Consider the following 25,669-nt stretch of genomic DNA (forward strand, 5'->3'; position numbering starts at 1 on the left):
ACAAAATTATGAACGTGTACAAGAGAAAAAAGGGAAAAGCAAGATCTCTGTCAAACGGCAGGAAGGCTGTCATTTTCCCTGTTATTTTTTGGCTTGATTTCCTCCGTTCACAGCAGTGCTTAATCCAGCTGGGAACCTACTCCAGAGATCATTCTGCCTGATAAGCTCCCTTGTCAGTGCTGACCCTGGGATCTGTAAGGACACAGGACTTGATGTTAGAAAAGCCTGGAAAAATTCTCCAATATGCAGCATCTTAGAAGCAGGAAAAATCTGTTTTCCTGTGCAAGAACATCTTTTTATGGCGGCTGAACACTGGCTGGCAATCAGGATGGCAATACTACTTGTTAAATGCAAGTTACTGAAATACTTCATTTTGGGACTAATTACACAGTGCGTGGTTGCTCCAGAGATTCTGTGTAATTAAGGAGAAGGTTCCTGCAGCACTTCCACGATGTTGATGGTGCTCATCGAGAAGAGACTCAGATTTCCTGGTAGGGCACAGACTGTGTACTAATTAAGGGGTTTCACAGAGTGCCCATGTGTGTCCTGCACTTGGGGACAGTATCTCCTCCTGTCCTAGAGATATCCTTGGATTTGACTAAAATCCCAGATTATCAAAGCCTCCCATAATTTTAAATATGTGCTTAAAACCTTTTGAAGTCAATGGTGCTTAAGGACCAGCCTCAGATACACTGAATTTTGCAGGTTGGTCAGGGATGAATCCTCATTTGTGCCTGCTCTTCCTCGAGGACACAACTCATCCCTTGATCCAACACAGCAGGCTGGAAATGCCTCAGTGACTGTCAGACTTAACTTTATTTCTCTTTAAACTCTTAAGAGCTTGAAAAGGTTTTTCTTTTCCCTGAGAAACTAAATGAGAGTTTACGTAGGAGGAAAAAAATATCATCTCTGGTTATATTATTTTATTGTGCCAACCAGTGGGGAGGCTTGACAGAGGATTATATAGTGAAAAAGGCCCAGTTTTCCACTGCTTTAATGACTGAGCCTTTGTTTTACCTCTAAACTGTGACCATTTAAAAACTATTTGACTGACTTTGGCATCAACGTGATGTTGAACGTGGTCTCATTGTCTTGGAGAACAGGGTTCAAATTAAAATGTAATTTAATGATTCAGATGGCAACCTAGATTACCCAATAGCTGCATGTGGAGTGGGCCTTCATGAGCATCCTTTGATATGAAAATGCTTCCCTAGACAAAATTAAATTTACCAATGTTATGTGGTTAAGTTCCCAAGTCACAGAATCCCAGGATGGTTTGGATTGGAAAGGACCTTAAAGTTCATCCCATTCCACCCCTGCCATGGGCAGAGACAGCTTCCACTATCCCAGGCTGCTCCAAGCCCCATCCAACCTGGGCTTGGACACTTTCAGCAATGGGGCAGCCACAGCTGCTCTGGGCAACACCTGCCAGGGCCTCCCCACCCTCAAAGGGAACAGTTCCTTCCCAATATCCCACCTAACCCTGCCCTCTGGCAGTTTAAAACCATTGCTCCTTGCTCTGTCACTACCTGCCCTTATAAAAAGTGTCTCTCTCTCCTCTCCTGTCTTTAAATCCTGTGTGAGGAATCTCAGCTGGATGTTCAGCCAACAGCAAAATGAAAGAAAAGTCTCTGCTTTGACTGAAAGAGCTGGCAGCAGATTTAGACATCTTTGCCCAGATGACTCTGGGAGATACCCGAGTTGCTCTGTCCTCTGGAGAGTTCAGGTTTAACCAAGGCAGACTCGGGGTGGGAGGGGAAGCCAGCTCTGGGAGGAAGGTGCTGTGCCTAAAGGTGGCACAAGAGGACAGGAGCAGACCTGAAATTGCACCCCTTGGCTGTGCCAGCAGCAATCCCTGCAGGCTGGGGCTGCTCCCTGGGGCTTGGCATCTCCGTTCAGCTGGGGGTGGATTCTTTGGGGGACATTACTGCCCACCACGGTGGGGAAAGGAACTGTAAGAAACAGATAGTTTGGCCATGCAATAGCTTTTTTTGTTGTTTTTTGGGAAGGTGGGCTTTAGTAGTTTTATTAGAAGGGTATGGTGGGTCTGTGGTTGGAAGCTCCAAGGTGGACCTGCTTCTCTCTCTCTTACCCAAGGTGCTTCGTCAGAGTCTGTAGAAAATTAGATCAGATAAATCCCACTTTGAGTGTCTTGAGCCAGGCTTAATTCCTTGTGCTATGTGTCTCTCCGAAAGGAGTCAAGAATCCTTGACTGCCCTCTCTGCAGTCATAGTTCTTTCATGCCTCCACTTGTTCCTGTACCCCCTGGCTCACTTTTAGTCCAGCCCATTCCCAAAACAACCCCACAACGCCTGTGCTCCATCCCAACAGAAATAACAACAGGAGGCAGAGATTGCAGATGAGTGTTGTTCTTCTAAAATTTTCATTTACAGTTACTTTGCAGCTCAATTTTTATTTTTTTGTTAGGATGAATAAATTTACTGTAATAGGAATGAGTCAGCATGGATATATTACAGGTAAATCACCTAAGACTAATTTGATCACTTATGCTAATGAAATAACTGTCAATCTATCTGGTTGTCCATGAGGCGTTAAGAAAATTTTGCCTGATGGATTATGGTCCAAACTCCCTAAATGTAGGTTAAAATAATCTATTATTGAAAAGGATAAAATACTGGGAAGAAGGCTCAGAGCTCAGGGTGAGTGTCAGTGAGGAGAGGACTGAGCAGCAGATCCTCTGCTGGGGCTCTTTAATATTTTTGTTAAAGATTTACAGGACATGGCAGCATGTAGGGTCATTAAATTTGCAGTTGCACAGAGATGAAGGGATCAGGCAAGACACACTGGTCTTTCTTTGCAGAGAAATTACTTTCTGGCAGTAAAATCTTCCTGAATTATGCAGGTAGACTGGAAACATGATCCTGACTGGACCAGGGTGCTCTGTGGCAGTTGCAGAGCTGAAGGTGCAAACTGAGGTTTTTAGGGTGGAGTTGGGGAGGTTTGTACTGGGAGAGTGTGGGGAGAGAAATCACCTGCAGGACATGGAGAGAGTTTTCCTTGATTTTTAAATTTTTTGGGTCCTTAAGACACTCTCACCGTAAACATTTGCCCAGTAGTGGTTGATAGAAGGTAACAGCTTCCAGAGTGATGTGCTGATTGTGCTGCTGCAGTGGCACTGGGATGTGCCCTCCTCTTCCAGCCTCTCCAGGAAAAATGCTCAGTCTTGGGAAGATGTTCTGTAAGTAGCATCTGATTTGTCGCATGAGATTCTGAGCAGGGCAAGAATGAAAATAACGGGAGAATGGTTTTTCCTCTATTTTGGTCTCTGATTTAAATCAGTTCCTGAGGCAGAATTCATTTCTGGGAGAAGAATGATGCTTTTGAACTGAGATTTCTGCAAAGGGGGAGAAGCCAGTGGAAATGTTTAAGGTAGCCAATCACACTTCCAGCATACCCAGATGCCACTCCTGATTCCTTCACCAGTGAGACATGAACTGCAAACCTTATCATTAGCAGAAGGGCAAAAATATTAAAACATCTAACCCAGAAAATAAATCTGTTCAATAAATCAAAGATAGAAGCAAAGATGAAATCTGAAATCCCCATGGAATGGGAATAACTCATTCCTAGTGCCAGTTCAAAATCAACCACCACAGGAGAATGTAATGATCCTGGCGTTTAGTGAAATTAGACTTGACACTGGCCAGGGCCCTGCTATTTTGGTTAGTTAGGATTTGCAATTGTTTGCCACCCATTAAAAATCCCAGTAACCTGTTCTAAGGGCAGGCAAATTAAGATTCCCTCTCTGTGCATGATTACTCATCACACCACAACTCCACGTTAATTGGAAAATAACTGGTGGCTGAGCACATCTCAGCCGGGCTGTCATCGGAGCCCGGGAATGCCGGGCTGAGATCACACACAATTTGTTGTACACACAACAGCTCACAAAAACCTTGCAGGAAATTAAAGCTCCAATAGCTTATCAGATGCAAAGGTAATTATTAATCCTTAATGATCCTGGTAATTTCTTTATGGGAATTCACCTCCACTTCCTTCAGGGCCTCCAGCATGAGAACACACGGTTCCCTTCCTGAACCTCAGCTCTGGATTTTCCTTTATTCAGAGCCTGACAGTGAGTTGAAGAAGTCTGAGGGTTTGATGGTCCAAGCCAAGCTCCCAGGGCATTGACTATGCAGGCTGCACTCACTCACAGACAAGAGCACAATCATGGACTCACAGACTGGTGAGGTTTGGAGGGACCTTAAAGCCCATGTAGTCCCAGCCACTGCTATGGACAGGGACACTTTCCACTGGAGCAGGTTGCTCCAACCTGGCCTGGAACACTTCCAGGGATGGGGCAGCCACAGCTGCTCTTGACAATAGTGGGTAAACTGTGAGCTCCAATCATGCCAACTTCCATCTCCTGCAAATGGGAGTCTTGTTTAGCTAAACCAGAACAGAGTGGAATGGGGGCAGATTTAGCTGATTGGGCTGTGTAAGCTGTCTGGGAAACACCTTGAAGTCCTGCAGGGAGACAAGCAGGGGCAGAGAGGCTTCCTAGAGGTGCAACCTGCACTAGGAAGCTGGAAGGTGCAACATGAACAACTCTGGGGAGTGAAATGCCCAGTGCTGGTCCACTCTGTGTTTCAGGAGGAATTACTTGGGATAATTTTGGTCTGGCACCATGGCTTGGAGCATTCAATAGCAGTATGGGTTCTTTGGGTCTCTGGGTCTCCTTCCACAGCTGAATGGACTCCAGTTCTGAAGCCTGGACCTGACTGCAGTAATTAGCAAGGTCAGGAGAGCCTCCTCAAAGGGGCTGCTCTGCTCCAAATAAAGTAAACACCACCACAGGCAGGGGATGTGCAGGGAGCTGTTGGAGCAGCTGCTCCTTCCCGGAAACAGCAGATGAAAGTTAATCTGGACATGCACAGCCTGGTTTATTGTTTCGATAACACATTCACTCTGAAATGCTGTTGTTCCAGGGAAGCAATAGCTCGCAGTCAGGAAGTTGCTTATTTCATTATTAGAGTTGCTGTAGCTCCCAAGGGAAGGGATGGCACTGTCTGGGCAGACTTGGATCTGCCGAGAGCACTTGGACCTTGTACTCCACCAAGGATCTGGTCTAGGGTGGAAAAGTTGCCACTGATGATGTGGGATTTAGCAGCCAAGACACAGGGCAAGTGGGACACAGAACTGAATAGGAGCAGTGAGAAGTGGAGTTCACCCAGTGACACGAGCTCACAGCTTGCTTTGTCGGGAAGCTGTACAGGTAGGATCAGTTTACTCAATGCATTCCGTTTTTTATCTAGGAAATATACTCCTTGTATCCCACTGCCTGAGTCCATGTGTTCCCTGTGTATCCAAACAGCAGCTGAATTTTCACTTGTGATAGTTCTACTTGCAAAAACCAAGGGAGAGATGGAAAAAGACCTTTGTGCACCAGTGCCATGATGGATCGCTTTTTATTTTTGCTCTGATGCCAGGTCTGGGTTTGAAATAGAAAAGCAGGATCCTGTTTTGTGGAGTAACTTTTGGAGGGGGCACTGAAGGAGGAATGTAAGACGGGCTGGAGGGATCAGACAGCAAGCAGAACAAAAGGCGCCAGTGTTGGGGATGTGGGAGCTGGTGCTGGATGAAGCAGGACCTCCCGCTGTTCACGGCTCGCTGCTGCCGTGGCCAGGCTGGCATCCTGTGCAGGGGGAATGAAGGGAAGAGCTAATCTATGGAAACAGAAGGACAGACTTAGCTTGAGAGGATGAGCATGCTGAGCTGGTTTCTGCTCTGTTACACCCTGAAACCTTGCTGATATCCATGCAGCTCCCCAGCTGGAACTCAGAGCAGACGGGGGTTCTTTATGCATTTTCTCCAGAGCCAGACTGGTGAGGATTTGTTCAGGACTGGAGAAACTGATACTGAGATTTTCAGCTCGGCAGGAGGGAATCTCTGTTTGCTTAATTTGGGAAGAGACAGCCCTATAACTTACATTATGTAAAGCTTAAGCAGAAGTATCCCCTCGTGTACAGTCTGAGGCAGCCAGGAAAAGTCTTTCAGGCTGCCCGAGCCATTCCACAGGCTTCCTCCATTCCTTCAAATACAAAGAGAAGCCTGCTCCAAACAGTCTGTGCAAGGACTAGACTCCAGTACAGTAATCCAGGGATTCCTACAGCCATGTGTAACCAACCCCCTGTATAATTTCTCCCAGAGGTGAGTTAAAGAGCCCCTTCTGGAAAACACCTGACCTTATTTCACCTGGTGCTCTGGGAAGCTCTTCCAGTGCTGGGCATCCTCCATGGCTGTTTCTGTTAGGTTTCTTCAAGGTTAAATTTGCAATTGTCTTGGAAGACATGTTCCCAAAAGCCCTCCCCCCACAACTGCCATCCCATATCATCAGTGCCTGCAGCAGTGGCCAGGTCCTGTCTCAGTCACATCCTTGACAAATTGACACCTTCCATTTCCCAGCCTCAGAGTCACTGTTTGGCTTTGTGGAGTTGCTCCTGTATTTTCCCTTTCTCCATTAAGGAAGGAACAGAACCTGATCATGGCCTTCCAGCAGGTTCCTGGAGCTGTGTGCCAGAAGGAATCCTTGCTGCTGGGATCATCCATCATCACTTCTCAGCACTGAGGGATCACAGTCCCCCTTTATGGCAACTTTAGGGTTACTGCAAATCTTCAATGTCCTCCAAGTCCTTTTCCAAACTATTCCTTTCTGAGGCAGCATCCTGTGAGTGTAACCCCTGTGTCTTGTTTCAGATTTCTTACCTTGTATTTGACAGTTTAAATCATGTTTCACAGGCATGTGGCCAGCTCTCACTCATGTCAGATCCCAGTGTATTGATAGCCCAATCCTGCTTCTTGTTCCCCTCCCACCAATCTCATTGGCATCTGCAAACTTTCCCATGACAAGGATTTATACAGTCATTCAGATCATTGATAAAAATATTAAATAAAATGGCAATGGGAGTTTCACTCTTCTTTTATCCCAGATATTTTTAGCCTGTGTAATATTGCTGTATGTTTATTGAGTTGTGGCTATGGGAACAACCAGTAAATATGCCTTTGAAGAACAGCCAGTTTCCAGGAATGCTTTCCACCTTAAATGTGCATTCCCAATGCATTATGCTGGCAGCTGAGGCCAGGGAAAACATAAATTTAAATACATAGGTGTGTATCACTGCTGGTGCAGATGTTGGCACAAGTGTAACCAAATCATGCCCTGTGATGTTGAGGCAGCTTGCTGCCCTTTGGATTAGGAATTGATTCCTTGGCGTTCTGAGGTCCAGCAAAAGGTTTTTCCATATGGATTGTAGCAGTTTCTGGGCTGAAGGTGCTGTTGCTTGGGAAGAACTCCTGTTCCTGGCTTTATGCTAGGCCTGAGCCTTGCAGTTTACCACAGTCATGCAGCTCTGCTTTGTGCCACCGTGTGTCAGCCAGGCTGGACATTGTGGAGCTGGACATTGTCCCTCTGGTGGTGCCCACCCCCTAAATCAGTGTTAATGCACATTTCAAATGTTTCTTTTCAGTTGCCAGCCTGGATCCCAGGGCTGCTCTGATTGCCATGAACTGAGCTGGATCTGCAGGTTTATCCAGAGCCAGGTGTGCACAGGTCAGTGCCAGTATTCCCAGAATGACAGCATGGCAGGATGATACCTTTGCCACAAAGGATACCTTTGCCACCAACCCTCAGGTTTGCGGGTTTTTCAAGACCTGTCAGTAGGGAGTTCATTTAGATCCCTGGTTATGAGGTTATAAACCCAGGGAATTATTTCTAAATATCCCCTTCACCCTCCAGATCTGCAGCTGTTACCTGGCTTTGGGAGGTGTGGGCATGGTAGGATCTGGCTTCCCACTTCCAGAGGGCAGGGTTAGATGGGATATTAGGGAGAGAGTCTTTCTTATGAGGGTGGAGAGGCCCTGGCACTGGTTGCCCAGAGAAGCTGTGGCTGCCCCTGGATCCCTAGAAGTGTCCAGGATCAGGTTGGATGGGGCTTGGAGCAACCTGGGAGAGTGGAAGGTGTTCCTGCCCATGGCAAGGGTGGGATGAAACGATGTTCAAGGACCCATCCAACCCAAACCAGTCTAGGATTCTGTGATTTTCTGATTCTGTGATCTGCCCCTTTAGCAGCACTTCACAAGAGCAGAGGTGTCACTGTTGGAGGGAGGGGACAGAGGCAGCTCTTCTCCTGGCAGCTGTGTAGCAAATCTCCCTGCAGAAATACATCTCAGAATCTCAGAACTCCTCAGAACTGGCCAAATATCCCCAGGCTGGTACAGCAGAGCACAAAGGAAGTGGTTGATATTCAGACCTTGGTCTTTAGCTGTGCAGGAGCTGAAAGCACAGGCAGGGCTGTGCCTGTGGGAGAGAGGCTTGAGCAGCCTTTGGCACAGGAACAGGAGCTTTCCCGTGCCATGCTGGAGGCGGAGGAGTTTTTATTTAAAGGAGGTGACTTGGCCTGTGTGAGGATTCTGGAGCTACCCCGCTGTGCACAGCCCTGAGCTCACTGTGGGATCAGCTCAGCACAGACAGCTCTGGTCATGGCTGGGGAGCTTGGACAGGAGTAGAGGAATTGTGACTGTACACAGTATCATCCAAGTGCTCCATCTCAGGGCTGTTGCTCATGGCACACAGGCAGGAGGGAACAAGAGGGACAGTCACCTGCTACAGTCAGCTCAGTGTGGCCTAGGAAGGCCTTGGGCAACCTGTCCACCATCCCTGCCTGCTTTTGATTATTGCTTTTATAGCCAGAAATAAGAGCTTTATTGGCTTTATTCATCTCCTGTCAGATGCCCAATCAACATCTAGCAAGGCAGTAATTCCCAGAAAGTGCTGACCTAGTAAGAACCAGTGGAGCAGGAGGTGTTCAGGAAGGGCTCCATCCTCCTTCCCATCCCTGCCTGCTCTTATCATTATCTTCCCAGTACAAGTGGGATGTGTACCCCACCTCACTGCATTTCAGAGCACCAGGCTCCTGGGGGATCCTGGAGTAGAAGGCACCTGACAAAACAGCTGGGGCATGGAGATAGTGGCAGGAGGAACTGAACAGGAGACAGGGCATCCCAAAAACTGCTGCTGGGCTGGAGTCAGTCCACGCATAAGGAGGAGATTGGAAAAAGGGATCAGAAAGGAGCTGATCCATTCCTCTGAGCAGTGCTGGGCCATTGTAAGGGATGTACACAGCAGGGCAAAGCAGCTCAGCTCCCCCTCCTCCCATTTGCCTTCATTTGGATTTGCACAGGAGTCAGAACTCAGACATGAGAATGCAGGGATCATTCCCAAGGGATCTTTGATAGAGTTTCCTGCATGTTAGAAGATTTTAAGATCCAGTAGATGATTGAATAGAGAGGAACCCATTTTTATTTACTTGGATGCATATTGGACTCATAATAAAACGGGGTGTAACAAGCCAAAGGCAAGTTCTGTTCCACTTGGAGATTAGCTGGAGTGTGGCTGCTCCAGCAGGTCCAGCAGGTTCCCTGTCAGATCCCTGGGCTCCCACACTGGAATTCTTGAGCCCCCTTTTCCCACACAGTCCCGCCCTGTCTTCTCCCTCAGCTGTGGGTGGCTGGGTTTGTGCTGGATTGTGGGACCTGCCTTTCCACATCTTGGCTGTTCTTTGCTCCCTCTCCTACATTCCAGCTCCAGCCAGTTGGTCGTGGCAGTTCCTCCCTCTTCTCTGTCAGAGTCTTCTCCCCACATTTGGGTCCTTTTCTGCTGGCCAGCTCCATGGCAAGTTCCCTTCTGTTCCTGTGGCACTGTTCCTGTCCCTCTGATCGTACTCCTGTCCCAGACCAGCTGCTGCCCAGCTCTTTGATGTGCTCTCCTGCCCCATAAATCCTCCATGGGCTCTGCAGCACCTCTGGAAGCCCTTCCCAAACCTCCACCCTGAGACAGCATCTAACCAAGGCCGCTTTGTGGCTTCAGGTGGTTTTGTCACCTTGTGCCTGCACTTTGGTGCCTGTGATGAATGGAATGGGTTCCCCTTTCCTCCTGCCCAGAAGTGGAGCCAGTGCAGATGGTCTTTAGCTCCAGGAGGGAAAAGCTGTACCCCAATACAGATATTCCCCCTGGAGTAGCAAACCCTGCCATAAAACAAGGACTCAGACCCTTGTAGCCCAAAGCAATGCTGGGTACTTGCAGCCAGCTCCCATCCTGCCCCTTTCTGGGACATGCAGAGTCTCCAAGACCCTAGAGCTGGGTGTCTGTGCCCATCCTCTGCTCTGAACCTGCAGCAAAAGACACAGATACTCAGAGAATGGTCCCGAACTGCCTCATCAGCTGCCCACTCATGTGAGCAAATGCCACCAGTGGGAGCCGAGGCATCGCAATCCAGCCCAGAATGCTCCTTTGAAGACATTTCAGCAGCTCAATTAAGTTTCCACTTGTGTGTTTTCTTTTCCTCCCCCTTTGCTTTCATGGTCATTTAAAACAAATAAAGTGAGCAGAACATGGCAGCGTGATAACCACCCTTTAATTCCCTTCCCACGGGTCTCCTGATTATTTGGTGATTCAGCGGCAGCGGGGGGAACGTTTACGGAAGGGAAGGCGGGAGCTTCCCACAGGGACAACAGCTCACAGCCCCGGGCCCCCAAGCACTGGGGAGGAAATACGTGCCTCGGGTTCTCCTTTTCAGTGCCCTGGACGTGGTGAATGCAGTGCAGAGCCCGGGCCCTGCAAGAGCATGGCCCTGTTCTCAGTGCCCTCGTTGTTCTCGCATTGTGCTCTGGGGACGGCACCAGTGCGAGGGATGTATTTCACGCTTCTGTGCAAACACAATATGAGATGAAGAATTCATACCCTCACACAAGACCAGAGTGGATTTTCTCATAATGAGGAAAAGCAGCCAGATCGGAGCCTGCCAATTCCTGCCCCGTGCTCCTGCCTCCTTGGGAAGTTCAAACAAGCCTATGTTTTTAAACTGGTGCAGAGAAGTGTATTACATTTATTTTAAAAAACCAACACAAATCCTTTTGGATCTTTTTTACATTATTCCCCCCAACCCCTGTCTTGGTAGGTGACTTTTCCAGCCCTCCCCCACTTGGTCTGCTGGGTCTGAGTGGGGGCAGAGGAGAATTCCATGTGTTTTATGTGTGTGAACAATTAATAGTGGGACTGTGTCTTGCTGGAAGAGTGTGTAAAACACACCCCAGGAGGGGGAAAAGAGCAACTGCCCAGTCTACTAAACACTCCAGAGCTTTTCCTGTCCTGGAGGAAAACATGATGTGGGGGTTTGCTTACTCATCAGCAGCAATAAATAAAGGGCCTCACCTTGAGCTCTCCTTCAGCCACCTCTTCTCCCCAGCCTCCAGGCTGGCAAGGAAAGGAAGTACTTGCTGTCCTCTGTGTGACAAATTGGGAGTTTATAGCTGTTCACATTTTAGCTTTTGTTTCCTCCCTGAAAAGCTCTGTTCTCATCCTTGTGGCTTTGTATTTCCCAGCATCTGAAGCCTGGAGTGTTTCTGCCAACCTGACGCTGGAGGTGAGTCCTGACCCAGTGCCTGAGCTGTCACTGCCACATCCCAGCCGGGCATTGTGCACGCAGGTGTTTTTCCTGGGCAGGACACAGGGTGCACCTGAGTCATTCCATACATTTTTAATTTTGGAACTGCTCTGTCAGCAGCTTCTCCTCCCTCATGCAGTTCATGGAGGTGTTTCCATCCTTGGGTACCCTGGAAGTCCCAACAAGCCATGAGTTCAGCACCTACTGAAGAGTGTTGATCCAGACATAAGATCCCTGAAACCTGTGCTTTCCCCAGCACCTTCATAAACTGTCCTGAGTTAAAGTGATTCAGGGAGCACAGTTCTGGACTGTCAGCAAGCTGCATCCATCACTCCCCTGAACATGCACCAGATTGTTAATGCTCCAGGCCAAATACCACGTCTTTTTTAATGCCTACCAAATGTAGTGTGTGCTGCTGGCTTTATATTTATAATAATTATTAAAGTAATGGCAGTAGCTGCATTCCTATAGGCTAGAAGTGGCCAGGAACAGACAAAAAAAATGATTCATTGTTCCAATTAATGCTCGAGCTCACACCGGTGATTAATTAGCCTGGCGATAGCGCTATGCAAAAGATCAGGGTGAGAATTAATAGGGAGACACGTGCTGACTTTTAAGATGGTTCCAGCACTCCTTAGTGCCTTTCCTTGGGCCTGTTTAATTGGAGGCAGTGGCACGGGCTCGCTCCGCACCGACACCCCCAACAGCAGGCACTGCGCAATATTTATATGACAGGGTGTCGTGGAAAACTTCAAAATTAAATTCCCATCCAGGTCTCTAAATATAATTCTGAAATGTCAGAGATGCTGGGAAGAATGCTGGCACTGGATGAAGTTGCTGTCAGGGAGAGGCAAGAGTGTTCCAGATTTATACAGGCCTGAATAGGGAGGTGACTTTTCAGCTCCGGTGTTTAAGGAGCCTGAGGTGCTCTGATGGATGTATTTCATCTGGACGTATTTCTCCTGGTGGGAGGCACAGAATCCAACAGGAACACATGCTGGAGCCTTGTGTGCCTGGCAGGGACGAGGGAGATGGAGCAAAGGCAGCTCCCAGGAGCCTGCAAGATCCCAGGAGGCACAAACCATTCTGGACCACCAACCTTTGAAGGTGAGCCCTGCTGGCAAAGTTTCTCCTCCTGGTTTTATTCATTGCTCCTTCTGTTGCCTCATTATCTCTCCCTTTGCACACTGGTGACTCCCACCACCCCAATTCATTTTTCCCAGTTGCAGCAGCTCTTGAGTGTTTTATAGAGATGGGGTTGAGCCAGTCCCCCCCGGCTGCTCCCAAATCGCTGACAAGGCTGATTCCTCTGTTCACACATCAATCTCTGAGCACCAGCAAAGTTCCATCTCGGCTGACTTAATTGTTAGGAGCTGCAACCCCAATGTCTTTGTAAATAAAATAGTTTAATCTCATGGGGCCTGCCTGGAGAGAAGGAAATAAATACATCAATATGTAAATGTATCCACAAGAGGAGGATGAACTGGAACTTTGCAAAACTGATAAAGCATCTTAGGAGATGTGTTGTCACTGCAGTTTCTTCATATTCTGATGAAGCAGACAGTGAGGCTGGATCTCAGCCTGGGTTGGGGAGAGAGGGAGGGGGAGAGAGAGAGGGAAATGAAGAGAGAGGGAAATGAAGAGGGAGGGAGGGAGAAATATGGGCACCAGCACACCGTGACTGCAATTCTTGTATGGATTGATTTGACTCCAATATATTCTGAGGCTGGTTTAATTGCTCCTTTAGTCTCAGGCTTTGATTTTCCTGTTGTTTTCACATCTCTGTCACTGAGTCTTTCCTGCATTTCAAGCAGCCTGGCTGGAGCAGTGTCCAACCTGAGCTGCACTTTGTGTAACCAAGAGTCAGCACCTGTTCTTGCCCAGCCCTTGCACAGAGTCTCTGCAGCAAAGTGGGCACGTGTTAATGACAGCAAAGGTCAGGCTTTCACTGGATGGGTGTTTTAGCTGTGTAACAGCATCGGGAATTATTTTGGAAAACAAAGCCTGAAGCTTTTGGGAGACACCTTGTTCATGATGGACCTGTGCTGGTGTAATCTCCATAGGAGATGAGAGGGAACTGGGGGAGAATAGCTGCAAGGAGCACGGAGAAGGTGCAGTGGCCAGGGTGCATCCTGGATCCTGCCTAGCTTTCCCTTCCCTTCCCTTCCCTTCCCTTCCCTTCCCTTCCCTTCCCTTCCCTTCCCTTCCCTTCCCTTCCCTTCCCTTCCCTTCCCTTCCCTTCCCTTCCCTTCCCTTCCCTTCCCTTCCCTTCCCTTCCCTTCCCTTCCCTTCCCTTCCCTTCCCTTCCCTTCCCTTCCCTTCCCTTCCCTTCCCTTCCCTTCCCTTCCCTTCCCTTCCCTTCCCTTCCCTTCCCTTCCCTTCCCTTCCCTTCCCTCTCCCTCCCCGCTCGTTGCCTGCGGCGCTGTTCCCTCTCCGCGGGAGCAGCTCCAGCCCTTGTTTTGCAGTGCGCCACGTGGAATTTTATCACCTTCAACAATGAAATCTGTCACCTTCAAGCTGCCTTATTGTGATCTGGGGACTCGAGCCCGGCCGCTGGAACTGGGCTCTGTCACAGAGCACCGCGTCCCTCCCCAGCGCTTACGCCCACGACCGACTTAGGGAACTTTAAGGACCACGATTATGCTGTTTTGTCCCCGGGATCAGATCGTTAATTGATCTTTTCCCTTTCTTTCTCTTCCTCTGCCTCCTCCTGTCTCATGTGCGTCTCAATCGCCGTCTCCTGATGGCTGCTTCACCCCCCCTCCAGCTCGGAGAATAAATCCAGAGCCGCAGTACAGCCAGTGTTCAGAGATCGGGGATGCTAAAGAAACATAAATACATGTTTAAAAGGATGGCACCCTCGTGTTGCATCAGGTATAGAAACACAGGTGTTTGAGTCATTGGCTGCTGGACCTTCTCTGTGAGAAAGTGAATTAACAGTAAAGCCAGGCAGTGGTGCCTCTTCAGCAGACACAGCTTGGATGTCACAGCTCTTCAAGTGGGCTTTGTGGGAGCCTTTCTGGGGACAGTTTGGTAATAAATTGACTTTTATTAATCTGCTTTAATTACCTGCTAAGATGAGAATGCTTGCTGCATTTCTCTAGTGTCCATTATAGCTGCATTTTAGCTTTAGGAGGTGAGTAATTTCTCCTTAAATGCAGTCTTGTACGTTTGCATACACATTTGTATGGGCTAATTATAAACTCACCATCAGCACTGCAATATCTGTACAGCAAAGGGGGTGTCACTGCTTGGAAACGCCTGCTTTGGAGCAGAAAACAGACCTTTTTTGTGAAATCATTTGGTCACATCTTTGGGGTTTAGATTTTCAATGAATAATCAATACCTACAACAAAAGATTTAAACAAAAAAAAAAAGGTGTTCATTGAAGTTTCTCCACAGGAAAAAATCGATCCCATGTATTATTAAATACAAAGAGACTTATGTCTTGAGTTTCATCTCGCCACAGCTTATAATAACCCTTCAGAAGCTTGAAGCAGGGCTTTTTTTCATTAAACAAAATGTTGGGTTCCCCTGAGCAACTCTCTGCTTCATTACAGGCATGTGTTGGAAGGTACCTGTGCCCAGCAGCTCTGGCGAGGAGGGCTGAGCTCATCCATCCCCCTTTACATAAAAAAGGGGAATATTTATTTCCAAAGTGGCTGCCTAAGGGGTGTCAGCACACGAACAGTGACAGGGAAGCACATTTTCTGGATGGCAGGTTTGAACACCTGCCTCCTGAGCACCTGGGTAGGGAAGTGGGGCCATGGAGAGGTCACTGGTGGCTAAAGGTGCAGTGGGTGATGCTGCAGCTCATCCCCTGGTGCCCCCAGCCTGTGATCCCTGACCTCAGAGAAGTCCTCCATCTCTGTGCAGTTGCTGTGCACTTGGACACTTTAGGATATAACAGTGTCCTAGGGCTGGGAATACAAGGAATTCTGGCACCATGAGCAAGGAGCTGGGGAATACCCTGATTGCCCTGTCCCTTTATAGTTGGATTTTCCAGAGGTGGGACTCCAAAGCAGCCGGGTAAACTTGGAATGAAGAAATGCTTGTTATATTTTCATTCCCCATGGCCGAATTCCAGTCTCCAAAATGGGATTACCAGGGTGAGATGCAGCTGAGTTTCACCTCTGCCAACCTTCAGCAGCCTCCGTGGCAGCCCCGTGCCCTGGGGGAGCTCTGGGGATGAACCTCTGTGGGATGTGTCAGGCTGGTATTGCTGCCTCCAGCCTGTCCTAAGCCAGGCTGTCCCACTGACTGACCCAGCTGCAGAGATTTTGTGACAAGCCAGTGCAAACCGTTCCTCCAGCACTCACAGATTTGTTTTGCAGGGCAAAAATAAGCAGCAATGCAAATATCATACTCTGTTTTATTCCCCCCTGTCTTTTCCCCCCTCTTTGCTTCAGGAAAGCGGGAGGAGGCGAGGCAGGATTGACACTTTCTCCTGCCAAGGGCTTTTCCTAAGATGCCTGCTGGGAACACTCCTGTGTGTTTCTCTTTAGGTGGGAGCTCTTTTGATTTTCTCGCTGCTGAAGTCGCACCAAGGTGCCTGGAGAAGGATTTGCTGCTTGCTTATGAAATCCATTCTCCCTTGAGGATCTGCTCTTTCCAGCTTGATAAACTCTTAATTCTTGCTGTCTAACAACACCAAGGGACTGTTTTTTGTGCCTTGATGAGTGTTTGGTGATTGATGTTCGTTTGCGCTCACAGGAGATCAGTAACCTCATTTCAGTTTTGCCAGAACATGGGGACAAGAGCTCTGTGTCCTTCTCCCTTCTTGGCCAGGTACAAATGAAAGAGAAAATAAAGAGGCTGCAGCCTGTCCAGACTTACCCTCTCACCTTATGGCTCAAATCCTGGCACTGTTTGTGCCCCATGTTGCACAGGGGCACGTGGGAAAGGACGTGCTTGGCTATTTTTGCTGTCATTTTATCTTGGCTTTAGTCTTGGTTCTGTTCACTGTCTGGGATATTTGGAAGGAGCTGTTGTAACTTGGCATGGGAGTAGATTGCTTAAATATTACCTCACAGAGTCATGTAAGTTTAGAGTAGATAAGACTTGGACCCCAAATACCTTTTTTAACCCTTTACTGTCTTTTCCAAGTCCATTCCATTTGCTCTTTCTGAGCTCTTTCCAGCAGTTCTGAGGGGAACACAACTCCTGTTTCATCACTTGTCTGTGATACCTGAACAGTTTCTGTATGGCCAGCAGAGAGATCTTTCACTTGCCCCTGCATGTGCACACATACAGGTACATCGTCTGGGGAAGGATTTGTCAGCAGAAGAAATCCCAGAGGAAAAATGCCCATAATGATGAATTCACAGAAAATATGCAATCCTACACCCAGATAGTCAGATAATATTATCCACCAAGCTGTGACACTGTTCTCAGAGAGTAAATGTCATTTCTCTTTAAAAATCCATTTTCTTTCCTTAGAAGAAAGGACACCTGGAGCATCTGTACTGAAAGGGAGAAGGTAAAGGAGCCTGTGAGCATTCCCTTCCTCCTCTGGTCTTATGCAGATTCTAAACACAGGTCTGGTTGTTTCTTATATATATTTATTTTTCCTCTCTGCCTTTTTGCTTTGAAGTATCTGCCTGTGTTCCCAATGAAGAACAGCTGAGAGATCAGGAAAATGGCTTAAGAATTCAGTGGTCTGTGAGCTATTTGGATTGAAAACAGTGTCTGGGAGAGAGCTCTTCACACTGCCTTGCTAAACAATCTCCTCCTGTCACCATCGGGGGTTGCTGTCCTTTGTTTGTCACCTTCCCTCTGATTCTCCAGAGCCTTCAAGGGAACGAAGGAGGCTCCTTTTCTTTTTTCTTTGTTAAATTCCCCCAAGCCCTCTTTTAAAAACCCACAGCACAGCCCTTATGGCCCATCTGCCGTTGTTTCAGGTTTGATCCATGGCTTTGTTCACCATTTCCCCATTAAGCAAACCCTGGATCCTTGGGAGCCGCACGCAGGAGCCAAGTGCCACCCTGAGCTGCAGCTCCCCCTCTGCGTCCTGCCAAAGAGGGGCTGCCCACAAAACACTCAGGCACAGATTCTGGAGTGTCTCTAAAGCCGTTTTTGCTCAGAAATTCCTGTTGTTGTTGTTCCTGCTGACCTCTGTGGGCTGTATCTTTTCCAAATACTCCTGACGTTTCTCACAGGGTAATCTGTGAATGTCACAGACAAGAATTCTGCTGACTTCAGTTTGGCTTCTGTTCCCCATTGGATAGGCTCCTCTCTTTATGGGGGAATGCCTCCAGCCAAAAAGAGAGGAAAAAACCCCCAGCCCCTGAGCTAAGTGAAAGCAGGCCCAAAGGAAAGCGCGTTCCAGCCGCAGTGCCTCTCGCTGGCTGGCTTCTGTTCCATGCTTGGGGATGTGCCAGACTCCAGTGCCTCCGTGCTTTTGATTCCTGTTTATCCCCGGCAACATGATTGTCCATAATTATATATAATCTCCTCCTTGTTTACTCTTCTTCCTCCAGGTCTGAACGCAAGCTCGATGGCAACTCTCTGCTCTGTCTGCCAGGGCTCCAGCTCCAACCGCTCCTCTCCATCCTCCACCTTCTTTTTCCAAAGTAACAAAGCCATTGGATTTCCTCCCACCCCTTCCCTGCGCCTCCCCTCCCCCTCGCTGGCACCGGGGTTATTTATACAGAATGTGGAAACAATTTGCAGGAAAGTGAACAATGTAAGTGGGACCGAGGGAAGCGGGGCAAGTTTGTTGTGCACGCTGAGAGCCCCAGCAGTGAAACGCTGCTTTTTGGGGGGCACAGTGAGCAGTCTGTTTTCCTTTCTTCCTTCTCCCCTCTCTCACCATCTCCCTGAGCTCTTTTCGTCTTGCCGGAGTCAGGGCCAAACCAGAGCAACCAGATCTGAGCGCGTTTTGGAGGACGTTCAGGTTGGATCCCGCCCTGCACCGCAGCTCCATGAGGCGGTATCTGTGTACTTAATCCCCCTGGAGGTTCTGCTCTCGGATCATTGCTGCTCCTGGATTAGCATTAATGAACAACAGCATGTGTGCTCCAGAGGTGCTGCTCCAGGCCCTGGAGCTGCAGCACTGCCTGGTGTTAGACACAGCTATTCCCTGGAACAGTTCGGCTCAAAGAGGACATTTCTGGGAGTGAACGAGGCAGGAACTTTTTGCAGTCTAATTTCAGTCTTTCTGCCCTCACCTGCTGAGCATTGCATTCCCAGGGCATCCCAGCACCTTGCTGGTTCCAGTGGGAGTGTGTCTGTAAATGCAGCAGTTTCCCTGAATGCTCTGGGCTGGGGAAGCCGAACCAGCACTCATCAGCACCTTGAGCAGTTCTGGGCTCTTCAGACCTTGCTCTGCATGGTGAAGTCCTCAAAGAGAGATGATACAAACAAACATGCTTCAAGGCATTGCAGAGGGAAGGGAATGTTATCCTGGGTTCCAGAGCAGCTGCCCTGGCCACAGTGGGGGCCTCCTGCCCTCCTGGGAGCCTCCTTCCCCAGCCCGCAGCCTTGGGTGGGATCTGTGCATTGTGCTGAGCTGGTAGGGCAGGGCCATGAAGCTGCCAAGTGGGACAGTGTGTTCTTCCCTAAATCAGGCAGATTCTGGCTGAGAACTGGTGCAGCTGATCCACTTTGATCCAGTGGCACAGAGGGACAGTCAGAAGGAACCTCTGGTGGGCTTTTCCTTCCTGAGAATCCATCCTCTACTTTCCAGTTCTTCCTGCTCTTTCCTAATCGTTATCCATACACAGTGTGGAGAAGGTTCCAGGAGAACAATTTCTGTTTTCCCTCCCAATCCAGGCACCAACAGGGCCTGGGAGGCTGCAGCTGGGAGCAGACAGAACCCAGACCCAGCAATGGGTCTCAGCAGAGCTGGGTGGTCACAGATTCCCAGTGCAGCCATGCTGTGTCCAGGAGCACAGTGTGAGCCACAGCCTGGCTGCTTCTCATCCCTGCTCCTGGCAGGAGCCTGCTGGTGTCTGAGTGCCTGCCCAGGCTTGTTCCACACTGTGCCTCCCTGCTGGCAAAGGCAAGGATAGGAGAGAGCCTGAATCCATCAGCCTCTGGAGAGAGGCTCGTGCAGGCTCGGGCAGGAGGGCAGCAGCTCTGCTGCTCAGAGGAGTCTGGGCACCCCACTGAAGGCCTCAGAGCAGACACAAACATTTCCAGTCTCTCTCTGACTCCCAAGGGTCTCCCCTTACTCCTGGAGAGATGCAGCCTTGAGTACCCTGCATGGAGAGCTCTCAACTCACTTTCAACAGGTTTGGGCAAAGTGGAGGCTTGAAGCTGCTATAGAGACTAAACTGCAGAGACCAGAGGGACAAGGGTAATTTCAGAAAAACAGCCATTGGAACACTTGTGCTTTTTCCCTTATGGTTCTAAATGTTCAAATTCTCACAAAAATATGAGACAAATTCCTTGGAATGACTGTACTGCTGAAAACATTCGAAATTTCCTCTTTCATCTGGTTCTTACTGTTTTAAAAATAATTTTTAGGGCTCTTTAGATGAGAACAGATTTGTATTCCTCTCTCTCTGCTGCTCACTTCCCACCTGAAATCCTCAGCTGCTCTTTGCAGTTCCCAACACAATGGCGAGTGAAATCCTGAACAGAGCATTCAAACTTGAGGTGAGGAAAAGCAACAGCAGCAGATGGGCTTGTAAACAGCAGAGACCTGGCTCAGGCACAGACGTGCTGGCGGAGTGGGGAGGAGCAGGAGGGTTGGTAAACACAGAGCAATTTCCATTTTCTGGGCTGAAATGTGGGGATCTGGGGAGGGGAGGGCAGTGCAGGAACAGCAGCTCTCCCGTTCTGGCAGAGTCAGCTCTTCCCAGAAGAAGCTGTTCCTGTCAGAACTTGCAGCAAATGGGAGAAGATGGGAAAGTGGGGGACGTTTTCCAGCATCAGGGAATTTGTGGGAGATGAAAACAAGATTGCTAGCAGCCCTTTTGCACTACTCTTGGTTTCTAAAGAGGTTTCCTGCTGTTTTGCTGCCGTTCTTCCCTTCCCTTGAATTCCTTCTGGAACTCAGTCAGCAGAGTTGGTAGTAACTTCACTGATACAAAATTCCCAAAAGTTACCTGAAAGTTTGCAGCCGGACAGAGGAAAAGGAAACCCAGAGCAGAGTCCCCATGGGTGGAACAAAAAAAGCAGAATAAGGAGGCTCAGTTCCATAGTTTATTGAGTCCAGAGGGATTTCTACAAACCACATGGCATCAAGTGTCAAAGAAATGAGGGATAAAAACCAACGTGGAACAACGGAGCAGCCCAAAACTCCCACAGCCCAGTGAGGCTCCAGAAATGTTGGAGAGGCTTAAACAGCTTAAACAGCCCCTCAATGTCAGGTGCTAGCCAAGAGCAGCCCCCCTCCACTTTGTTCTGTCAGGAGAGAGTCCTGACTCATGTCATGGGTGTTCTTTCCTTGGACAGGGAGACCCTGCACGTCCTGTGGTGTCCAGGAGTCACGGAAAACAGGCTGATGAAAGATGGTTCTGAGCTGGGATTTTGGAGAGGCCTGTGCTTGATCTAAGGTTGAAGGGCTGTTGTTTCTGTTTTTATTAGGAATTGGGAGGGGACAGGTTACTGAGCCCCTGAGCCTTAATGTAAAATGATTAGAATCTGGAACAGATTCCAAAACAGACATTTAGGGACTACTAAATGTACAAAGCAGCTTGGATATCAATCACCAGAGTTCATCCAGTCCTGGAAAAAACCTCTGAAACGGGCAGTGCTTTAACAAAGTACAGATGTCTGGGGACTCAAAATACAAGGAAAAATTATGAGGAGGAAGAGATAACACTTTCTCCATTTCTTAGAGAGGGAGAAAATGCCAGAAAGTTATTAATTTTATTCCCAGGACTCTGATAACTGGACAAGGATCCAAGGTTAAGGTGATCTCCATGACCTGACACTTGCAGAACAAGTGGGCTCCCTGCATCCTGCATGAGGAGTTCTAGGGAGATTTGTAATCCCCAGTAATAACTTCAGAGGTTAATTGGCGCCTGGAAATGAGTTTATTTGGTAGGTGGGCTAGAGGGGGTTTAATTACATGTTTAGATCAGTGTTGCTTCAAGCATTAATTTAGCCTGGGAAAGGAGGGTGTAATGTCAGGAGTGACACTTTCACTCTGCTTAGATTGGGAGACAACCAGGGGAACTGGGGAGGGCCCCTGAACTGTTGGGGAAGATGAGAATGAGCTCTGAGCAAAATCATCTCTGTTGTTTTAGGCCAAAATTCCCTGGACTTTGTGTAAGGCCCAGTTTCCTGAGCATGGCACTCAGCAGTTTTTGGACAATCAGGCTGTCAGAAGGGAATCCCTCCAAAATGCACATTGGATTTCTTTTTTTGGGCCTTATTTCTCTTTTCTGCTTTGTGTCATATTCTCCTCACGGCTTTCCAGAGCAGAGTTACTCTTCCACTTGTTCCCTTTTGCCTCCTGCTGAGTCAATTCCTTTCTTTTCCAACATTATTTGTACTGTAGTCACTCCCAGAATCTGGGAAATCATCCTCAGAAGTCTCCCCATCTCCTGAGCTTACTGCCAACTCTCCCACTAAAGCTTTGAATTCTTTGTTATAAAGAAGAATAAAAGGCCAGCAAAGTGCACCTCAACACCCATTCAGGTGCCATTACCCTGTAATTCTTTAAAAACTCTGTGTGCATTTATAGTCACTGGGAAGTGCTGGAGTGGGAAGCCTCTGGACTAAATTGGTGTTAGCACATGAAAGAAAAGCAGTCCTGCATGGGGCAGTGGGCTCTGGGCTGGCTTGGTCACTGGCTCGCTTGGTGGGCTCGGGGCAATCATTCCCTGCCTGTGCCCCTGCTGGCAGTGCCCAGCTCCAGCTGTGCTCCTTTGGATGAGCAGCTCCTTGGGACACAGCCCATCCTCCCCCGGAGCCACAGCAGAGCCTGAGGTGAGCAGGGAATGCAAACAGGGATGAGAGGAATGCCCAGACAGCAGGGCAAGGTTCCCAGACATGCAAGCACGGCTGGAACCCCGGGTGCTGCAAGCTGTCTCTGTTCCCAGGCCTTGGCTTCTCTCTGCCGGCCAGCAAAGCATTCACCCCTTCCAAACACAGCAGTGAGGTGAACTGGCAGCTTCCCAGTTCCACTGGGAAACAGGGGAAATCACTAAACTCACTTTGTAAACTCAAAAAGAGCCTGATCAGATCCTCCATCCTGCCTGGAGCTGTGCCACCTCCCTGCAGGTGAAAACCTCCTTGCAGTTCTGAGCCATCCCATCCCATCCCATCCCATCCCATCCCATCCCATCCCATCCCATCCCATCCCATCCCATCCCATCCCATCCCATCCCATCCCATCCCATCCCATCCCATCCCATCCCATCCCATCCCATCCCATCCCATCCCATCCCATCCCATCCCATCCCATCCCATCCCATCCCATCCCATCCCATCCCTGCTCCAGCCTGCTCCAATTTGCCAGCAGAGAAACCCATTTTCTCCCCTCCTCCCATGTCTGAGGAGCTGCAGACACATCCCATGGCTTTTCCAGAGCCCTTTCCTCCCGTTGTTTGCTCGTTCCCTGTACTCCATCCCATCTTTTGCCTCCCTCCCTGGTTTCATACAGCATCTCACTGCTCCTGCCTCACACTCTGAGCAGGGGTATTGGATGGATTCCCCATGGAGTATAAATTGAATGGAGAGAAGTGGCTGGTTTCCCAGCAATAATTTATCTGATTAAAAAAATACTCCCCAAACTCCCCCTCCTCTGCTGGTCCTACGCCCCCTCCAAAAAGCACCATTGGCACCAGGGCTGGTGTTTGAACTCTGTTATTCAAATTGCTGGAAGGGGGATTTAGATGGGAAAATAACTGGCAAAGGATGGTTCTTGGGGGATTTTCCCCAGAGTGTTGGTGCTGAAATTTGGAAGCTGAGTTGTTAAGTGGAGAAGGCAGAGAGTAAATAATTGTGAGTGAAGTACCTGGGTGATTTGTACCTTTGCCCCCATGCAGCAAAGGCCCTGCCTGGATGCACACACGCGTGCTCTCACACGTGTTTGCCCACCACACACTCTGCATGGAGGAGCCCAGCTCCGGAGCACAGCAAGCTGCTGCTGCTGCTGCTCCCTCTCTTTTTTCTCTTACCTCAGGGCTGATTCCAAATAAAAGAAGGAATCTGCCTCACAAAACGCATGTTGCCTTGTTTGTTACTTGCACGGCCTTCATTCCTTCCAAACCATTTTCTTCTGCAACATTCCTGTTGTAATTGTGGGATGGAAAAGTCCCCCCAAGGCCCCTCTCGGCAGGGCCCGGGCACTGGGTTTGCCTGGTGCCTGTTCCTGTGTGGGTGCCAGGCAGGTATTTATTTGCAGGTATTTGCAGGTATTTACACCCCAGAGCACTGGGATTTACAGCAGGGGCTCCTTGGTGCTGCTGCTCGAGGTGTGCAAACCATTCGGGGCCTGGCATGCTGGACCCTGCTCTGTCACAGCCGCTCCTGCCACCGGCTCAGACGGGAACGGACCTGGCTGGAGCTCCCCAGCCTCAGAGCACCCCCAAACCAGTGGCCAGGGCTCAGCTTTCCTGCATTGTGACAGGAGGGCTGCTCAGATAAAACCTCTCTCCGCTCCTTCTGGAGGATTTACACTGCCACAAGTCCTCATTTTTTCCAGATGTTTTACCTAATAAATCAAGGAGTCTCATCAGAGAATTGGGATCCAAAAGCTGTTACCATGACTTCAAAGGCACAGGCTGGAGTGGAAAGAAGCAGTGCGGACATTTTATACCACTCTATGCACTGATCATGAAAATACACTCTGCTCCCAGGATTTTTTTCCTGTGGATACCAGAACTCCAACCATGATTAAATAAAATGGTGCTGTGCTCCTTCAGCCAACCTTTGCTGAAAAGAATGGAGCTGCAGGAGCCTCGGGCTGTAGGGCTGGCAGGAAACAGGATGGGGCTGGTGCTGAGAGGGGGGATCTCTGCCAGCCCCTGTCCAAAATCCAGGACTGTTAACTCAAGGCTGAACTCACTCCATCTTTTCAGATCAATATTCAACTGCATATTTTCTCCTAGTGCTGGTTTAAGCAATTCCCACATAAAGGAATCAGATGTTCATCTTCTTCAGATGTTGGGAGAGAAAAAGATAAAAAGAGTTACATGGCTGTAAAATGTGATTGTGACTATTCAGACCAGTTTGTTCCTTGATCAAGAATGTAACTTTTTTTTTAATGTAGAGAAGGCTTTCTTTTTACAGTGTCTACATGGTGTCATTTTCTTTCGCTGTTCCATTTCTAAAGATAACTGTGTTGGGAGAAGCTGTTACGTGTTTCTATCACTCCGTAACACAAGGTGCTGCAGGAGAACAGAATGAAGAAAAGCAGCTGAAGAAAGGAAAGCTGATCCTGTGGTGGGTGAGCAGCAGGCCCACAGGGTTGGCTTTTGGTTCCCCACTTCCCCAGAGCACTGGTTTGGCATCAGAGATGCCCGACCTCCTCAGCCTCTGCCTTGTCTTCCCTTGGATCCTGTTGGATTTGCAATCACAGCCTGGTTTGTGTTGGAAGAGACCTTAAAGCTCATCCAGTTCCACCCCTTGCCATAGGCAGGGACACCCTCCACTGTCCCAAGCTGCTCCAAACCCCATCCAGTCTGGCCTTGGACACTTTCAGGGATGGGCAGCCACAGCTTTATCTCCCCTCTACACTCAGTGCAGCAGGTCTGGGGGATGGTGCCAGGCAGGAACAGGCTGCTGGGGGGGCTGGTTGTGGGGAGCCCCTTCAGCATGGACTGAGGTGCCCAGGTTGAGTGCTCAGTTTCAGGAGAGTTTTTGGGCTTCCTCCTTCACAGGGCTGCCCTGAAGCACAGCCATGGAGAGGGGAGGCTGTCACAGCCTCATGGGGGTACCTGCAGCAGATGATGTGAGCAGAGACTTAGGCTTGTGCTGCCTCAGGATTCCAAGATGTAAATAAGTTATCACTTAACAACAGTGAGAACTGTAGCACTGGGAGTTCTGGGAAAATCCTGTGCACCCCCAGTAGGCACTGTAGTTCTGTAAAACACACTTAGGACATGAATTCACTCCAGGAGAGTGTATTTTGTGTTTTATGTGTCCCAGGCAGTGGGGAGCAAGAGGGCATTTGGTTCTGCAAGATGTATAACCAGATCTGAAAACCTCACCATGGCTGCACAAGGGGGGAAGTTTAGGAAGGGGGGATGTCCCACTGCAGCCAGGTGGAAGGGCGTGCCAGGTGTAGAACTTCTGTGTTCTAATGG

At 48.9% G+C, this 25,669-nt stretch overlaps 1 protein-coding gene across 3 annotated transcripts in view; it reads left to right on the plus strand.

The window, feature by feature from the left end:
- The window catches only part of LOC117001881, a 41,457-nt gene extending 18,762 nt beyond the window's left edge, over positions 1-22,695 (plus strand). The window contains exons 2-3 of one of the 3 annotated variants that reach the window (XM_033070555.1): positions 16,902-17,000; positions 17,942-22,695. In XM_033070555.1, coding sequence (XP_032926446.1) covers positions 16,982-17,000; positions 17,942-19,071 — 1,149 coding nt within the window. In that variant the 5' untranslated portion in view covers positions 16,902-16,981 and the 3' untranslated portion in view covers positions 19,072-22,695. Of the gene's footprint in view, positions 1-14,561; positions 17,001-17,941 lie in introns of those variants that run through there. The other 2 variants (XM_033070556.1, XM_033070553.1) reach the window with 2 other exon arrangements.
- Positions 22,696-25,669: the final 2,974 nt, after the last annotated feature.

This window comes from Catharus ustulatus, chromosome 12, assembly GCF_009819885.2.
Source record: "Catharus ustulatus isolate bCatUst1 chromosome 12, bCatUst1.pri.v2, whole genome shotgun sequence".
In the NCBI taxonomy this organism is placed as follows: Eukaryota; Metazoa; Chordata; class Aves; order Passeriformes; family Turdidae; genus Catharus; species Catharus ustulatus.